This window comes from Spermophilus citellus (genome assembly GCF_964194105.1).
Source record: "Spermophilus citellus genome assembly, chromosome: 1".
NCBI classification, from domain to species: Eukaryota; Metazoa; Chordata; class Mammalia; order Rodentia; family Sciuridae; genus Spermophilus; species Spermophilus citellus.
Window position 1 is genome coordinate 117595420 of NC_138182.1, and position 18741 is coordinate 117614160.

Sequence of the window (18741 nt, forward strand, 5' to 3'; positions counted from 1 at the left end):
ATTTTTTTTATTTCTAAGAAAAGTCAATAAAGTTGACAATATTAAATGTACATCTACACATCTTTGAAAACATGTTTTCCTTAATTATTTATCAGAGAAGAGACAATAAAACCAGGAGACAGAGAGGGCTAAATAGGGAATTCATGTCATCAGTCAAGAAGGCAGAGAAGGCTGTATTAGGTCTCTGATCTCAGGAGGATCCATGTTTTCAAGATATGGAACTAATTTGATGTGGGGCTTCAGGAGGAGAGCTGTGGTGATAATGCTACTGGCTGGGACTCTTGTGCTCTGCAGCAGAGGAAGCCGGCCCAGGCTGGTTCAGGCCAAGCAGCTCTCTCCTGACTTCTTGCTTCAGTAGGAGGGAGACTCGGCACTGACCAAGATTGCCAAGCTTGTTTTACTCCTGTGAAAGATGGCAGGGTGGCTGGGGTCTAGGAATTCTGACACCGGGGGCCTTTCAAAAGCTGTCTTTCCTGGTGACCACTTCAAAATTGAGTGTGGAGCAGCCAGTCAGTCAGCCTGGCCCCCATGGTAATGTCAGACCCTGCAGGAACACCTCTGCCCTGGAGTGAGGAGGAGTCACTGTAACTGTTAGGAGTACACATAGATGGGAGTGGAAGAAAACCCAAATCCTGCCAGCACAGGCTAAAAGGCCCCAGCCCGTGCTCTTCTGGAGACTTCTCAGCAGTTTATCTTTTATGTTGCTAGTCCTTGGGGACCATGACAAGGGGGCCCTGGTTTCAGAGGTCGCTGAGACTGAGAGCTGGTGAGTGAGAGGCAGGAAAGGCACAAACCATGCTCTCAGTAGCTGACAGCTATGAGTTGAGGTCTCCGGGGGGCATTTGATCTTTTTCTTTGGGGTGGGGTGACTATCTCAATAATATGTCCCACTATAATTAAAGACAAGGGACTGAATCATCCAGAGGGATTGCAAATGTGAATCACCCAAGATTTAGCAAAATCATGTTCCATGGGTTTTCCCCAGAAAATGAAACCTTTATAACTACCCTGTAAGTAGCACTGTGTCTTCTTGGAAACAGAGAGAAGGTAAGTCTTGGAGACTCTGCATTCCAAAATATCTTATTCTTTCCTGAGTTCAACAAGACTTTATCAACAGCTAAATATTTGAAATTTTGTTACTTGGATCCCTGAAGAAGAAGGTAAATTTTTAGTGTTGATCTGTAACACATCCCTTTATATCCTTTGTAAAATTATAATTTTTATATTTATCATAGTGAGGTTTTTAGACTAAATGAAACAATGCCGTTGAAGGTGCTAAGTGAATCTAAGGTTTTATTTAGAGCAAGTGAACATGTAACAGGAATCATCACAGGACTCTCAGCAGATCTGGTCATGAGTTGAGTCTTGTACGATCAGCAGCATCTAAGACATAAGCACACATGTTTAACAATCAGGAGCCAATCATCTAGTAAAGAAAACAGAATATTTTGAAAAACATTTTTTGCTAACAGTGGAGCTTATCCCAACACTACAAGAATGACAAAGCCTAAGTAATAATGTAGACTCATCTGAAGAATGTGTTCTACGAGACACACTTTAGTGGGGATTTATAAGGATTAACACATTCTATATTTTTACAATCCATTGAAAAATGGGGGAGATTAAAAAAAAAAAACCTCAGAGAGATGAACTAATATGTCTAGTGGCAGAGGAGTAACAGGGAGGGCCAAAATGCACACTCTGACTGGCCTGATGTGAAGGCTCACGGCATTTGGCTTTCACGGCAGAGGCCAAGACCATGCATCTTCTGGGAGCCTGCACTTACAGACTGAAGGAGGGGACGTGAGGAGACAGGTATGGCTGTTTGAACTAGAAGAGAATGTGGTTAACAGAGGACTGAGGAAGGGGAAGGACTTCAGGAATAAAAGAACTACCCTGGGAAGAGGCCAAACTCTGGGCTGAGGGTCGTGGAGTCTGTAAATAGAAATGCACAGGGTTTGCCCTGTAAAACAGTTGTTGCATCTTCCAACAACTTTCTGCAACGCCTTGCAAATGAGATCAGTAAAGAGGTAGAAGTCAGTTCTGCAGAACATTGGGATCCTGTGAGCCTTGAGCTTCTGAGAAGAGGAGTGCTCCACCTGTTTTTGAAGAGTGGAAAGAGGGATATTGGAGTAACAGAAAAGTAGATTAGTTCTATCAGTGATGTCGGGGTGCACATGCATATAAGAAGGGTTTTCTAAAGTAATGAAGCTCCATGCCAAAACAGTTCAATGTAAGGAAATAGAGAAGGGACGCAGCTCAACAGTAACCCAATTTATTCTGGCCACACCTGGGGGAGCCTGCAGTAGACTGACTCATCTTCCACTTACAGCCTGGGATACATGCTGGGGAGTCTGGGGGGCATTTTTGCAAATAGACCACTGACAGGTGTTGTCAGGAAGGGTCCTTTCCGTTGGCACCTCCAATTTTTTGAGGTGGTCACTGTTCCATGTTGACCAAGTGTTTCAAGATTCCAGTCCAGGTCACATTTCCTTCTTTTGCTTCATGATGGGGTGTTGTCCGGAGTTCAGGTCAGGCTGAGTCAGAATGACCATGAGGTGACCCTGCTCTAAGATGAAGGATGGTTCAAAATGGCATTGCCTGTATCGAGTGCGACCTAACCTTTAGCACTAGTTTCTTTTCTCTTTTCATTTTATGAGGCAGTGGGGGAGGGCAGGGGCGATGCAGGGGTCGTACAATTTTCTATCTGGAAGAAAGTAGAGTTTTCTTTTACGTTTTTGTCTTTGCCCCTTCTATTGGAGGGAGGTGAATGATTTACTGCCAGGATGCAGGCCAGGGAGGACATAAGTGGGTCTGGGATCCCAGTCTATTTTCACCCAACTCTCTATGGCCTTATTTTGTTTCCCTCCAGCTTCATTTTTTTGTAGTTTTCAATATTCACTGTCTTGATAATTTGTTAATTTCCACCAACGACCAAGCCGGAAATCCCAGCTGTCTGCATAAGAAATAAGCCGGTGGTGGGAAACAGAAGCAAAGGCCATCACACTTCCACAGAGGCAGACAGCCCACCTCAGTGGGTCCTACAGGAATGGTAATAATCTATAGAGACAAAAGCCAGGAAAAGTGTGCGTTTAGATTTACTAGGCGCTGCTGGTCAGAAAGATGGCAGCTCCTGGCTTCCTGGCTGGAGCAGTTTCCATTGTCAGCATGAGAATATTCAGTTGCAGGAAAACAGTGGAGCTTTTTTAATTTCAAGGGGTTCTGTCACACCCTCCACACCAACCCAACATGACACCCTTCCTCTCCTAGTTCCACCCTACTTCCTTCACCTTTTAGCCTGAAAGTGTAAAACCCACAACTTAACTCCTAGATTCTGAGCTATGGAAGGTTGAAGGAAGGATGTACCCAGTTAGCCAGGGTTGTCTTCTTTTGCAAGTGAGGTCCTCCTTTCCTCTTGGAAGGAATCAGACCCCAAGCCCTTCTTCTGTGGTAAGACCACTCCCCAGCAGAGAAGCAAGGGGCGGGGGATACTATAAGAAAATACTGTCTTTATTTGCTGTTTATCAAAATAGGTAGATGTGAATATTTTGTCACAAAAGGATATCATTTCAGAGCCTTTCCCGTGTCTGCAGAGGTCTGCAGTTTCTGTGAATGACCAAACTGAAATATCTAAAACTTACACTGAGGGTGGAATGTGTTTCTTTCACTGTTGTCATTGTGTAACTAAATGCCTTCTTCTTAGTCTCACGTGACCAACTTACACTAAAGCTGTGCATACATAGTACCCATGGAAGAGTCACAGTTAACTGCATTCAGAAATGAACACCTTGACAGCTATGAAACACTGTGTGCTTTGCATTGGGCAACCCAGCCCGGAACTTCCTGGATCATGACTGGTCAGATTCTACCAACTTGCTGCTAAGGAACAGGAAAATGATGGGAAAAGGAAAAATGGGCTTTATGCATTTTGACCAAATTGGGAAGATGCAGCTAGATTGCTTCTCCTCGGATCCTGCAGAAGTTGTAACAGCTTATAGACACAAAGTCCAGGTGATGTGTGTATGCAGAATTAGCTAGGCTGTGCTAGCCAGGGAACATGTCACAGTCTCAGGCTCTCTGGTCACTATTAGGGGTAGGGACCAGCCCTGAGCATCCATTCTCAATATGAGAAAGTTCAGAAGTTAATACAATTTGGAACTTTTAATTACAAAGGAAATCTGTTTCAATCTTAGTCCTCATGACAGGGCACTAAAGAAAATGAGTTTGTTATGATCAATTACAGAATTTAAGTACAACTGAAAAGAGCCCATGAATTTGAAATCCTTTTTCTAATTCAAAGATGTAGCACAAATAGTTGTAAACTTGGTTTGAAATCAGGGAGTAAGAGAATGCCAAACAAATATAGCCATGTGAGAAGACTCATCAGAGAAAAGGCCCATTGCTTCTAGGGGGGGCTGTCATTATACTGAGCCAAATTGTCAAAGTACACAGGCCTTCCATAAAAATGAGGCAGCACAGAGACCTCTGTTCACACCCTAACTCTTGCAATCATGCCAGAAAGACTTGAGACATGTCATTCAGAGTTGCAGGCATGAGTTTATTAGAAGGAATGGGGAAATGACAATGGGATGCTATCAAGGGAAACAGTGGGTTCTCCTAGAGAAAAGAGGGGTGGCGCACCCTTCTTGCCCTCCAGTTTTATTGGGATCCTAGGGAAATTTCCAGAGTGCTCCCCCAAGTCCCCCTTCTGACTTTGACTGTCAGCACAGGAACTGCCTGTTCCTCCTCCAGAGATGGGGTGGTGCTCACTGAGGATACTTAGTCCCTGATTTTGCCTCAATTTCCTGCCCCCTGACTCAGTTTATCACCCTCGGACAGTGTCCCTTTTCTTATCCCTTCAGTAATCTCATGTCCATCTGAGTGACATGTCTGAAATCTTTCTGACTTCATCACAAAAACAGGGGTTTGAAAGGGATGTTTTCATGCAGCCTCCATTTCTCAGAAGGCCCCAGTTCTGAAACATCGCTACAGGAAATGGAATTAATTGAAGAATAAACAGAAATATAAGGTAGAATAGTTTCTTCCATCCAATAACATTTATTTACTTAGAAATACTTATATGGCATAAATTCTATTCTAGATAAAGTGCTCAACTTTGTTTAAATGACTTTAATCTTTATAACACTCTACAACACATTATTCACATTTTCTAAAGTAATGCCTAAAAAATTATTAATTGTTTAAGACCACCCAGCTAAAATAATCTTTATCAGGGTTTGAACCGCACTGTCTTATACCCTCTTCTCCAGGTGAGTGGAAATCCCAGAATGTTCCAGTACACACCCCCTTTACAGGTGAAATGAGGGTAGGGGACTGTCAACAAGGCTACATTTTTACCAAGTTCAATATGACCTCCTAATAGACCTCTTACTATTGATGTATCAATTTCTTGGAATTTCTTTCCACTGGAAAATGCTTCTCTGTATATGTTGGTAGAAATAATTTTATAAGGAACATAGAGTGAAAGTGTGGTATTTCCGTGGAAGAAGGTGATGGAAAAATATCACCAACTTTCCAAAATGTGAAATTCTACTGGCTCTTAGTGAAGTGGTTAAAGGATAAACCAGTCTGCTCATTTGACCTAACTTGTTGCTCAAAATGGATTTGAAGCCTCTTGAGAAGCCTCCTGTGTTCTTAATACAAAACCTAACAGGCTGTTGGTTTGCATTTAAAATTCACTTCACCCTAAAAGTGAGGCTCATTATCCATAGGCCACAAATTTTTTTAAAAAAAAATTTTCAATAAATAATTTTGTCATTCAGAAGCAACTTTGTAGGCTTTTGCTACAAAGTTTCAACTTTTTGAAACTTTGTAGCAAAAGCCTTTATATTCTATGACACATCCTGGATGTTCCTTACATGCTGTCCTCTCCACAGTGAGCAGCTCACCATGGCCTGGGGGAACCAGACCTCCAGCCCTGTCTTCATCCTGCTGGGCATCTTCAACCACAGCCCCATCCACACCTTCCTCTTTGCTCTGGTCCTGGGCATCTTCACAGTGGCCGTCATGGGGAACTCCACCATGGTGCTCCTCATCCACCTGGACGCCCAGCTGCATACCCCCATGTACTTCCTCCTCAGCCAGCTCTCCCTCATGGATCTGATGCTCATCTGCACCACTGTCCCCAAGATGGCCTTCAACTATCTTTCTGGAAGGAACTCCATCTCTCTGGCAGGCTGCGGGACCCAGATATTCTTCTATGTGTCCCTGATGGGAGCCGAGTGTTTCCTGTTGGCAGCAATGGCCTATGATCGCTACGTGGCCATTTGCCGTCCATTAAGATACCCAGTTCTCATGAGCCAGAAAGTCTGTGGCCTCATGGCTGCTGCTTCCTGGCTTCTTGGCTCCTTTGATGGTATAATTGTCATTGTGGTAGCCTTGTCCTTCCCATACTGTGGTTCCTGGGAAATACCCCACTTTTTCTGTGATGTCCCTGCCCTGCTCACCCTCGCGTGCACTGACACCTTGACATTTGAAAGGCTGATGTTGACCTGCTGCATCATTATGCTTCTGTTCCCTGTAGGCATCATCATTGCTTCCTATGCTCGTGTGATTCTGGCCGTCATTCACATGGGGTCTGGGGAGGGTCGCCGCAAAGCTTTTGCCACCTGCTCCTCCCACCTCATGGTGGTGGGCATGTACTATGGAGCAGCCATGTTCATCTACATGCGGCCCACTTCTGACAGGTCCCCCACCCAGGACAAGATGGTGTCGGCCTTCTACACCATCCTCACGCCCATGCTGAACCCCCTCATCTACAGCCTGCGCAACAGGGAGGTGTCCAGAGCATTCATGAAGGTGCTAGGGAAGGGAAAATCTGGAGAGTGAGCTGGCTCTCGTGTCCACACATTTTTTGCTTAATGTTTAAATTTATGGATTTAACCAATACAACTTGGTAGCAAAAATTTTTACAGTGAAAAATTTATACTCAACCATATAAGATTTGAAATTGAAGGACATTGTACATATTTTATTTGTTCAAATATTTCTCTTTTCTTCTTATTGTGGTAAAATGTTTTGTACAATTATAAGTGAATATTTGCAACAAGAGGAAGTACAGAACTACATGGTTTATTTTCATAATGACAACATGTGAGAAATATTTATCCATCATAATACCCATTGTTTACATTGATTAAACCAACTATGTCTTTTAACAAATAAGAAATAGTATTTTTATATTTGTATCCAACTTATACCTTAGGCTGATCAATTTATAAAAAAGTAATCAAATTATTTATAGCATTCTTATAAAAACTAATTAAATTTAACCAAATGGAGAGAAGAAAGTTATCTTAAAGTTGACTGGGTATACTGAGATTATCTTGTAATGGACACTGTGTTCCTTTAGACTGTGTTAGATATGTTTCCTCTTATTTCCTTCTACTACAGACATCGCGTATATATTTGGGAGACTGAAATGTGAATATAATTCTTCAAATTGTAGACTTATTCTCCTTAGATATTCTGTTTCTTATTTGAGGCAAACACAGTAGTTGCATGGAAATGTTGTCATTTTTTTAGAGAAGTCTAGATTTTCTGAAATCCACAATTGAGTGTAAAATTTATGTGTAACAAAACTTTATATGTATTTTCATGCTTTTTAATAAAATTTATGCAGTTCTGGAAATGTTTGTATTCTTTTAGGGAAAACCATTGTACTTTAACATGAATTAAAACTTCTCTCTTAAAACTCTGTTGGAACATCCCCACCAATTTTGTTTTCTTTTATTGTATAAAAGTCACCACAACCTGGTCACTCTAAAGAACAACTATGCCTCTTATCACAGCTTACATTGGTCAGTGCCAATATCAGCTAGAACTTCAGCTCAGGGTCTTACAATGTTGAAATCTAAATGTTGGCTGGGATTGCAGTTCATGAAAAGTTCAGGGTCATATTGTCTTTTCAACTTACTGCTGCGCATTCAAAGCACACTGCTCCCATTTATGTGCTTACATGTTCATTCATGCTGCCAAATGAATACTCACCTGAGGAGGTATGCATTGCAAGGTGGATTACATGGTCAAATACCCTGAAATACCATGTTAAATTATCTTGTAAAGATTGGAGGATGTGAGCAAGGCAACAATGCAAGGAGGTAGGTGGTACACAGAATCTAGAGATGATTTCCAAGAGAGAGGCTATAAAGAGATGATATATTTTATGTACAGAAAAGACAGCCAAAATCCAGGTGTGCTGACACACACCCGGGATCCCTGGTACTCGGGAGAATTAAAATTTTGAGGTGGGGCACTTGCCTAGCAATTTCAAAGCCCTGGGTTTGATCCCTCAGTACCATTAAACAAACAAACAAAAATAATAACAAAATAAAGACAGTCAAATTCTGTCATGTCTCATAATGGTAAAAGGGTTATTAAAATATGAATAAGAAAATAAATAGTAGAAAGAAAAGTGTTGAGAGCCACAGCCGAAGGGGCCCCAGCAAACTTCCAGCTGATTGGCTCACAGCGGTCCCAGCAAACTTCCAGCTGATTGGCTCACAGTGGCCCCAACAAACTTCCAGCTGCCAGCTGATTGGCTCCTCTGCGTGATGCTCATTGGGCTGTTTCCCTGCCCTTTCAGACCATGTAGCTGCTCATTGGAGCACTCTTTTGGCTCCGCTCACACAACCCAGCCAATCGGCCTCAAGAGCGGGAGGAGTGGGGGGTTGCGAGGCTCGGAGGAAGCTTGTGGTGGCAGTTGGGCTCTGAGGGAATTCTGAAGAGCTCTGTGGTGCTGTGTGTGTGTGTGTCTGTGTCTGTTTTCTAAAAATAAAGTTCATTTCTGCTTGACAAGTGGCTCCTGAATTGTGCCCAGCCAGACTGCGGCAGAAAAGGAAGGTAAGGAAAAGGATCAAAAAAGAAAAGGATAGAGGTTACTGTGATTACAAAGAACAAGTAAAGAAGTTAACTGTTCAATTTCAGGCCAGTTGTGATGGAAGCCCTAGGGGATCAAAAGAAGATGTTAAAAGCATGTACTCAAAAATACAAGAATGAATTTTAGGGATAACCTGAGGTTAGAAATTGAAATTTAAAAAGCATTCCCACTAAAAAAAAAAAATATATATATATATATATATATATATATATATATATATACACACACATCATCAAAGGAGGTTACAATTAAGAAAGATTATTTTTGAATCCATCATAAGCCTAACAAAATATGTACAATATTTATATTAATTTTTAAAAAAAACTTTGATGGAAGACACAAAAGAATAAACACACAGAAGGCAAGTCCATGTTCATGGATAGAAAGATTCAATATTGTCAAGGTATGGGTTTTTCCCAAATACATCAAAAATCTATAGATAGAATTGCAATCAAGATCTCTGAAGGTTACTTGTGTATGCTCTTATTAAAGTGCACAAAAGGCAGAGGATATATAAGAGCCAACATAATGCACTATTTGTGAAAAATACGAAAAGATTCAATAAAAAATATGTAGTCAAGTGACTTAGGGCCAGGCAAATGTACTCAATTGATTTTTTTGACAAAGGAACAAACATAAAACAATTAAAAAAAGATATTATCTTCAGGAGACCAGCATAGTAAAGGAAGAGAATTGAGAGCAAGGAGAAAGGAAAGGGCAAAGGAAGTACTGGGGAATGAAATTATACATGTCCATGTATAAATATATCACAAGGAATACACTGATATATACAAACATATATCACACACACACACACACACACACACACACACACACATATATATATATATATATATATGATTATAAAAAACAATGATAATGTAAATCTTTGACCAGGATATTATATTAACAAAATGCCTATCCAGAATTACTGTTATATACAAAATATAAACAATGATTAAAATTTAAACAATGAGAAAATGAATAGCCTATTTAAAAAACAAACACAATGTAAGACACCTCACCAAAGAAGACATACAGATGGCAAATAAGCATGTGAAAGATGCTCAGCATCATATGAAATTAGGGGATTACTAATTAAAACAACAGTGAGATGTCTGTACCAACTAATTAAATATCAGAGCTTCAGTCTCTTAAAAATTACTACACTAAATGCAGTGAAATTCATGGAGAAGCAGGAACTCTCATTTCTGATTGAATGCAAAATGGTACAGCCACTTTGGAAGAAAATTATGTGTTTTCTTAATAAACAAGACATACTCTTATCAAACACTCGCATTTAAAAAGCGTTTTCAGACAACACAAACCCATGATGTGTCATTAAATAAACTGAAGATATTTCAACATGCTATAAAAATGGCCTTCTTGGTTGAGGCTTCCTTGATGTGAACTAGAAGCAATTAGCCACATGCACAGTAACGACATTCCATGACATTTTCTCAAGTGAGCTGAAAATTTATGTCCCCATGAAAAGATTTACATGGGTCTTTATAATGGTTTTGTTCACAATTACCAAACTGGAAAGCCAAGAGGATGTTCTTCTGTGGGCAGAGGCATAAATGAAAGGTGGAACACTCATAAGTGAAACATTATTTAGCACTAAAGAGAAATTCACCATCAATCCATGTAAAGACATCATGGAAACTCGATAGCCTATTAGTTAAGTGAAATTAATCAATTGTGAAAAGCAAGCTGCATTCCATTTGATTCCAAATGTATGATATTCTGAAAAAGGCAAAATTTCAGAGGCATAATTTTTTATGCCTATTTTTGTCTGATGGATCTTAGCAAAATTCCTAAAGCACAAGAAGTAAAATCAAGAATGAATAAATGGAATGGCATCAAACTAAAAGTAATTAATACTGCATTATAAATATTATATGTCACTCTAATTAGCACCCCAGTACCTCTCCTACCTGTCTCCTTTAGCACTTCTTCACAGCAAAGAAAACAATCTAGAGTCTAAAGAGAGTCTACAGAATGGGAGAAAAATCTTTGCCATCAGCAACCCAGGGTATTAGTTTCTAGAATATACAAAGAACTCAAAAAACTTAACAGTAAAAACAAAAATTAATAAATGGGTAAAGAACTAAACAGACTCTTTTCAAGGAAGAAATACAAATGGTCAAAGAGATATGAATAGAAGTTCCAGGGAGTAGACAAAAGGGGAATGAAGGTAAGGGAGGGGTACAGGGAAAGGAAGGGTGGGGGCATGAATCTGACCTGACCTGCTATGTACACATATGAATACCCCACAATGAACCTCGCCATGTGTACATCCACAGAATCACCCTGAGTCAATGGCAGAAAGATCTCTAGAGGAAGGGAGCAGGGGGTGCTAATTAGAGTGACATACATTTCATGCTTGTATAATTTATCAAAATGGATTCTACTGTCAGGTATAACAAAAAAATCATTAAAATATTTTAAAAAACATAGAATACATTCCAAGTAACAGTTTAAATGTCTATTGGAATGATATACTTAACACATTTTCTAAAAATCTAGTTGACCTTATTTAAACAAAAATGTTCCTTCTCTAAAGTTTAATGTCAGGATTTTGTATTTGATTAAAATTAATATTCTGCTAACTAAACTCATTAAACATTATTGACCATAAAAATATACTTTTTTCTTCATTTGAAACAGAGATATTTAGAATATAAACCAACATGAGCTTCTCTGTGTACGTTTGCATATTACTTAACATGTTCTAAGTAATTAATATTACATTATAAATATTTATAGTATTTATATTCTATCATAAATAAAATATATTAGATCATAAATGTTTATAATACTTATGAATATTTGTCATAAAAATTTTAATTTAAAAAAATTCCATTTTTTCTTAGCTATGTCTCATTAAAGATATGTAATAATTACTGTATTTCAAAATCACTTAAAACAGTTGCTTAGCTACCCTTATGGTAAAAATATGAGTTAACCTCTACATTTCTTTTCTTTTGATTTTTTATTTCCTAAATTTTAAAAATGTATTTCCAACAGAAATGTAACATGAAATCAGTGGAGATAAACAAAAAGCTTTAGAGAAACTGAACAAACAAAACAGCATTCTCAAGTTCACCAGATGGTGAAAAAGGGGAATGAAGGGAAGGGAGAGGAAAGACAGTAGAATGTCCTTTACTTTCTACATTCTGATGTGAATATAGTGTCACTCCATATCACGTACCACCACAAGACTGGGAATTCACATTCCATGTATGTAGGACATGTCAAAATACCTTCTACTGTCATGTATAACTAAAAAGAATATTTAAAAAGCGTTCTCAGACAATACAAACCCATGACATGTGCCATTAAATAAATTGAGGATATTTCAGCATGCTATAAAAAGGGCCTGCTTGGTTGAGGCTTCCTTGAGGTTAACTAGAACGAATTAGCCACATGCATAGACTGTGGGAGGTGGGGGGAGACAAAGATCCTCATGTGGTCCCCAACGATTCAGAACCCTCTGCTCAAAGATAAGCCACTATACCACCACATGAAGAGCCCTGTGCTAAAGCTCTCAGAAAACATGAGAGGTTAAAAATATCGTCATATTTATTAGAGCCATCAAGTATTGGAGTGGTAATATGCAAATAGAACTGGAGTATTTAATTGTGGATTCCCAAGGGGACTCTCACAGGAAATTCTTATTTAATTGCTATCTGGTTAGATTTTACTTGCATATATTTTGATTAGTACTTGCAATGGTTTAAATGAATGATGTTATCCCATTGGAAGGTCATATTGAAACTTGATCCCCAATTCGACACATTAACAAATGTGGCCTCTGGTGTTGATTAAGTCAGGACAGTGGAGCTCAGATGAGTGAAATCAGCCCCTTTATAAAATGGTCAAGGAGAAAGGAGATGTGGTTGTCTTTCTGTTTCTTCTCTTCTCTGATAGATGCAATGTAGTGGCACCATTTTAAAAGTACAGGCCTAATCCTTACTGGAGATAAATCTGTGTGTACCTTGATCCTGGACTCTCAGCCACAAGAACTAAAATAATTTCTGATGTTAAAAATGACCCAGTCTCTGGAATTTCTCACACCTGGTGTGAGCAAGGTTGTGTGAAGTGGTGTGAGAGAATAGGAAAAATAAATAAATTTAAAAAATAAACCTTTGGTCTTTTTCTATATGTATTTTATAAGAATATTCTAAGATAGTTATGAGACAGCTAGTATTAGATTCCATCATCACAGATGGCAATCTTTCAAAAACAGAAAAATTCACAACAGTGCTGTAATCCCAAATGTAGAAGGGCAGCCTGCGTGAACACAGAATGACACCTCCTGATGTGCCCATTTGAAAGTAACTAATCAACTTTTTAAAAGTTATATTTACGGGTAAATAAGGAAAAAATAAAATTCAAGAATTTCAATTTAATTAAGAATGAGAAATCGAACTGCCCTCTTTCCCTTGAATCATATGGAATTTATGGAGTTAGAAATCTTGAAATATTGAAAAAGCAGGTTCAACCAGAGAAAAAATATAGGGAATTTGTAATATTCATTAATAAAGTGAAATTACTTTCTTTTTATGTTAAATATTGAGTCACCTTCACAAGTTCAGAACTAAATTTTATGAAACCCTAGGAGAAAACATGGGTTGTAACACAGAGTACCATAATTGAAGACAGGGGACTGAATTCCCTGCTGGATTGCAGAAGCAAGCCACAGATTACTTACAGAACTGTGCTGCAGAGGCTCACTCTAGAAATTTAAATGCTTTTGGTGGCCTTGGAAGTGGGGTGTCTTCTTGAACACATGTGGAAGGTAAGTCCCAGGAAGAAGGTATGTTCCAAAATATTTAGATGGTTTGGCCATTGTGGAGTCCAAGTCACTGGGTGGAATCACAGTCTATTCAACAATTGTGTATTAGAAATTCTGTCATTTGAAATTCTTCCAAATAATGAGGTGATTTTTCATGTTGATCTACAACTTACCCCTTTATAGTCACTGACATCGTAGAATAATGCATTTCTTATATTTCCAACAGTTTTCAGATTGAATGAAATGATACCAGTGAAGATGCTAAGGGAATGTAATGCCTTGTTTACAGTGATATAAAATATGATATCTTAAGAATAATTGCAAGATACTCCAGTTCAATTGATATTTATGGGGATCTTAGGAACATGCCTTATACATGAATCTCTGTTGGATTAGGAACATCTCAGAAATAAAAAGCACATAGCTTACCAATCAGAAACCAACAATCTCGTAAGGAAAATGAAGGGGTGACAAAGTCTGAGTAGAAATGGCAAGATTCATCTGAAGAATGCACTCTGTGACAGATGTGATTGCATGAGGAATTTTAAGGGGTAGCTTATCTTTAAGACAACCATGTGAGGGGTGGAGAGGACAGAAACAAAATCCTAGAGATGCTGTTTAACTTGTCTGGTGATAAAAGAGTTGGTGTACAAAAGAACGTAAGCCCAGGTTTTCCTGACCTAGAGGTCCTGGTCTTCACTTGCATGTGGAACAGAGAGGGAGGCCCTGTCGAGCTCGGTGTGTGCAGAGCTTGCCCTGGAATGGAGAAGGGAACAGAAAGCCAGCCGTGTGGCTGGAAGTGGAAGGAGATGTGGCTTTCAGGGGTCCAGGACTATAGGGAAAGTACGTGGTTGACAGACTGTCCCCAGGCTCTGCTCACAGGAGGATGATGTCTTCAAAACCAACAGCCATGAAGCGCTGCTCATGCCAGCCCCCGTGGCAGGCAGCCAAGATCACTGAGAGCTGTGGGTTCAGATTTGGCAAAGATAGAAGCAATGCATTAGCCAAATGTGAGATGAGAATCAGCAGAAGTTTATGGCCTATTTGGGCAAAAAGACAAGCCAGAAGACCAATGCAGGTGAAGAAGCGCCTGGCGCGTGGAACTCCTGCTCCGAGGAGCCCGCAGCTTTCTTAGCATCCCTAACCTTTCAGTTATAGGCTGGCTAATCCCGTGATTTGTGTCCAATCTGAAAGATGTCGCTCTGATGCTCTGGGTACCCTTCAACTGCAGCATGTGCAGTTGAAACATGGCTGCAGAAAATAGAAAAAGGAGAGGATATTCAAGAGCTGACTTGATGTGTGTCGTTTTCCCACAATTTTATAGTCACTTGTGTATTTCAAAACATAGAGAAAGAAGGCCAGGCAAGGTGACAGCCCAAGGGAACTTGAAGAAGGAAATGTATATTGATAAAGAGAGGGGATGCAACTGGCTCACAGGAGTAGTCTTCATCTACTGGGCAATATATTTCAGTCAGCAAGCATGGGCAATCAGGAGCAATTTTTTTTTAACTTGATTCAAGATTTTCCTGAGGGGTGTATAGTGAAAGGGTTGCACAAGGGTGAATGATATAAAAAGGTTTAGAACATATAATTAGCTCTTTTGAAACATAGAGTACATTCTATAATCTATAGTCACCCTGCTGAGCATAGAACTCCAGAGATCACCTCTCTGATCTTGCCATAATCTAGGAGTCCTTGACCAACCTTTCTCATCCTTTCTTCTCCCACCACATCCTCAGCCTCTGGAAAGCACCATTCTATTTCTGGTTCTGCAAGGTCCACAAGAGTGAGGCCATGTGGGGCTGGTCTTTCTGTGCTCAGATTATTTCACTTAACGTAATCTCCCCCATTCTGTCCATGTGGTTCAAAGCATATCATAATAAGAACATTTCAAATATTCTAGAAGAAATCATTTTTAATGTTCTCACAACAAAGGGACAACAAATGTTTAAAGAACTAGATGAGCTTATCCTGATTTGAACATTACGCTACGTATTCACATAGAGAAATATCCCATGCACCACGTAAACATGCAGAAGTATTTCATGTCAATCGAAAATAAATATAACATAAATAAATCACATAAAGAAAACATAATTAGCAAAAATCTTATGAAGGGTGGGAAAGTAAAAAATTTTAAACAACTACGCAGTATGGTTTGTATTAACCCACACAATTAGGGTTGAATTTATTGTTAATATAAAAACTGTGAGAAGCATTGATAGGATGTGTGGAACTGATGAGGAATCAAGGCTTCAGGGAATGCCTAAGTTATAACTGGAGTGTGTTCACATAGTGGGGGACCTGCACACAGACACTCGGGAGGACAAAACACTAAAAATACAATTATAACAATTTGTTCAGATAGCATTAAAGAAGAAATCAAATGCCTGATCTCCCAAGAAGAAGGACCAAAAATAAAATGAAAAGGAGGTCAAAATACAGAGTTAGAAAGATGCTACTTTGCAGCCAAATAAGGACTCATAAAGGGATTATCCAAAAAATTTTGAAGACATTGACATTTGTATAAACTACATTAGTTAGAGAAAGGGGCTGGGGTTGTGGCTCAGTGGTAGAGCTCTCACCTAGCATGTGGGAGACCTGGGTTCAATCCTCAGCACCACATAAATAGATCAATAAAGGTATTATGTCTCTCTATAACTAAAAAATATTTTTTAAACATAGTTACAGATAAAGTAGGGATGGGCTTTATTCTCTCCAGTGGTACTTAATATAAAAATACTTACAGAAGCCATGACACAAGCAATGTTCTAAACAGCTTAAGGTTTCATTTCATAACTTCATGCCAACTTCTAATATGCCCATTTACAGAGTGAAAAATAAGGCTTAAGGAAATTGATAATTACCTAATGTCACACAGCAAAAATAACCTGTAGGCAGAGTTTGTGTTGTGTACTTATGGTCCCCTCTGGTGGTTCCCAGGAAGAATGGCCTATTCTAATGTCTCACAGGTACCCCTGACCTTCAGTGAAGGAATAAGAGAAGAAAACACTGGTGAGGACCGTCTTCCATGATAACTCACTTATCAGCAACACCCACTGGTTAACAGCTTCTGTTGGTGTGTTGACATGCTTCCCTCTACATGAAATTTTATAAACACCACAGTGTGATGAAGAAGGTTCCATGGAAAATGTAGCAGAAATGCCACAGAATCCCAGGAAATCCAGGACTCCTCCCATGATGATAGTGTTGTTTGGAAAATAAAGAGAGACCCAGAGACAAGATGCAGAGGCAGGAAAGATGGCAGAATGGCAGAGGGGTCAATCTGCCAGATTTATTTATATCTATCGTACTTTAGGTTCTTGGCATCATTAGGACCAATTGTTCATGGTATCACTAGGCATGGTACAGACTTAGCAACATCATGCAGCTTATTCCTCAGTAACATACTAAGTTGCAATATCCAATGTCTCTCAAGATGTTCCATTGTATAAAGTTACTGTTATGTGGACAGGTTTAGGCTCAGTGAAACATTGTGGTTGTCTAATAAGAGAGTTCCTTTATTCCTAGGAACTGTGTGCCTAAGGTCAAGGTAGAGGCTGATAAGACTCTAGTACAGAGCTTCCTCATGCGGGGCATTCTCACATCAGCTAGACATTGCACCCATGTTAGTTATCTTAGTGGTTCCTAGGAGAAGCTGCAGGATGTCCTAAGGGTGGGAAACAGTGCCTGTGACCCGCAGGGAGTTTGCTCACCAGAGGAACGCTTCCCTGTGAATTTGCACAGTCAGAATCCCTACATAGTGTAACTATAAAGGGCATTGACACTACACCTTTGAGCTGAGTTCTCCCCATAACCAGATTATTGACTTTGAGAAGACTTCTAGGTTTTTACTGTGAAACCTGGCATGTGCACAATGTAAGTATCCTGCATTTAAAAGCACATCAAGTTACAAACAAGCCTTAACCACCCTGATGTACAAATCAAAATTACATATATAATTTTGTAGTGTGCTTGTGTAAGAGAAAAATCCTCCATATTTCCATAGCACAAATCTGCCCATTTCTTACAAGCTGTCCTCTCCACAGTGAGCAGCTCACCATGGCCTGGGGGAACCAGACCTCCAGCCCTGTCTTCATCCTACTGGGCATCTTCAACCACAGCCCCATCCACACCTTCCTCTTTGCTCTGGTCCTGGGCATCTTCACAGTGGCCGTCATGGGGAACTCCACCATGGTGTTCCTCATCCACCTGGACACCCAGCTGCACACCCCCATGTACTTCCTCCTCAGCCAGCTCTCCCTCATGGACCTGATGCTCATCTGCACCACCGTCCCCAAGATGGCCTTCAACTATCTTTCTGGCAGGAACTCCATCTCTCTGGCAGGCTGCGGGACCCAGATATTCTTCTATGTGTCCCTGATGGGAGCCGAGTGTTTCCTGTTGGCAGCAATGGCCTATGATCGCTATGTGGCCATTTGCCACCCATTAAGATACCCAGTTCTCATGAGCCAGAAAGTCTGTGGCCTCATGGCTGCTGCTTCCTGGCTTCTTGGCTCCTTTGATGGTATAATTGAAGCTGCAGTTGCCTTGTCCTTCCCATACTGTGGTTCCTGGGAAATACCCCACTTTTTCTGTGATGTCCCTGCCCTGCTCACCCTCGCGTGCACTGACACCTTGACATTTGAAAGGATGATATTTACCTGCTGCATCATTATGCTTCTGTTCCCTGTAGGCATCATCATTGCTTCCTATGCTCGTGTGATTCTGGCTGTTATTCACATGGGGTCTGGGGAGGGTCGCCGCAAAGCTTTTGCCACCTGCTCCTCCCACCTCATGGTGGTGGGCATGTACTATGGAGCAGCCATGTTCATCTACATGCGGCCCACTTCTGACAGGTCCCCCACCCAGGACAAGATGGTGTCGGCCTTCTACACCATCCTCACACCCATGCTGAACCCCCTCATCTACAGCCTGCGCAACAGGGAGGTGTCCAGAGCATTCATGAAGGTGCTAGGGAAGGGAAAGTCTGGAGAGTGAGCTGGGTAATTGTATTTATGCTTTGTTTCTTGAGCACACT

At 40.2% G+C, this 18741-nt stretch overlaps 2 protein-coding genes and 1 pseudogene across 3 annotated transcripts in view; all 3 read left to right on the plus strand.

Moving 5' to 3' along the window:
* Window positions 1–18741, plus strand: part of LOC308647923 (olfactory receptor 2T3-like) — a 668743-nt pseudogene that overhangs the window by 606379 nt on the left and 43623 nt on the right. The window lies entirely within an intron of this gene.
* Window positions 5911–6849, plus strand: LOC308655732 (olfactory receptor 2M3-like; the record flags this gene model as incomplete). Its single annotated transcript, XM_081305926.1, has 1 exon — window positions 5911–6849. The coding sequence occupies one exon, from the start codon at window positions 5911–5913 to the stop codon at window positions 6847–6849; it is 939 nt and encodes a 312-aa protein (XP_081162052.1).
* On the plus strand, window positions 17763–18701 carry LOC308655726 (olfactory receptor 2M3-like; the record flags this gene model as incomplete). Its single annotated transcript, XM_081305917.1, has 1 exon — window positions 17763–18701. The coding sequence occupies one exon, from the start codon at window positions 17763–17765 to the stop codon at window positions 18699–18701; it is 939 nt and encodes a 312-aa protein (XP_081162043.1).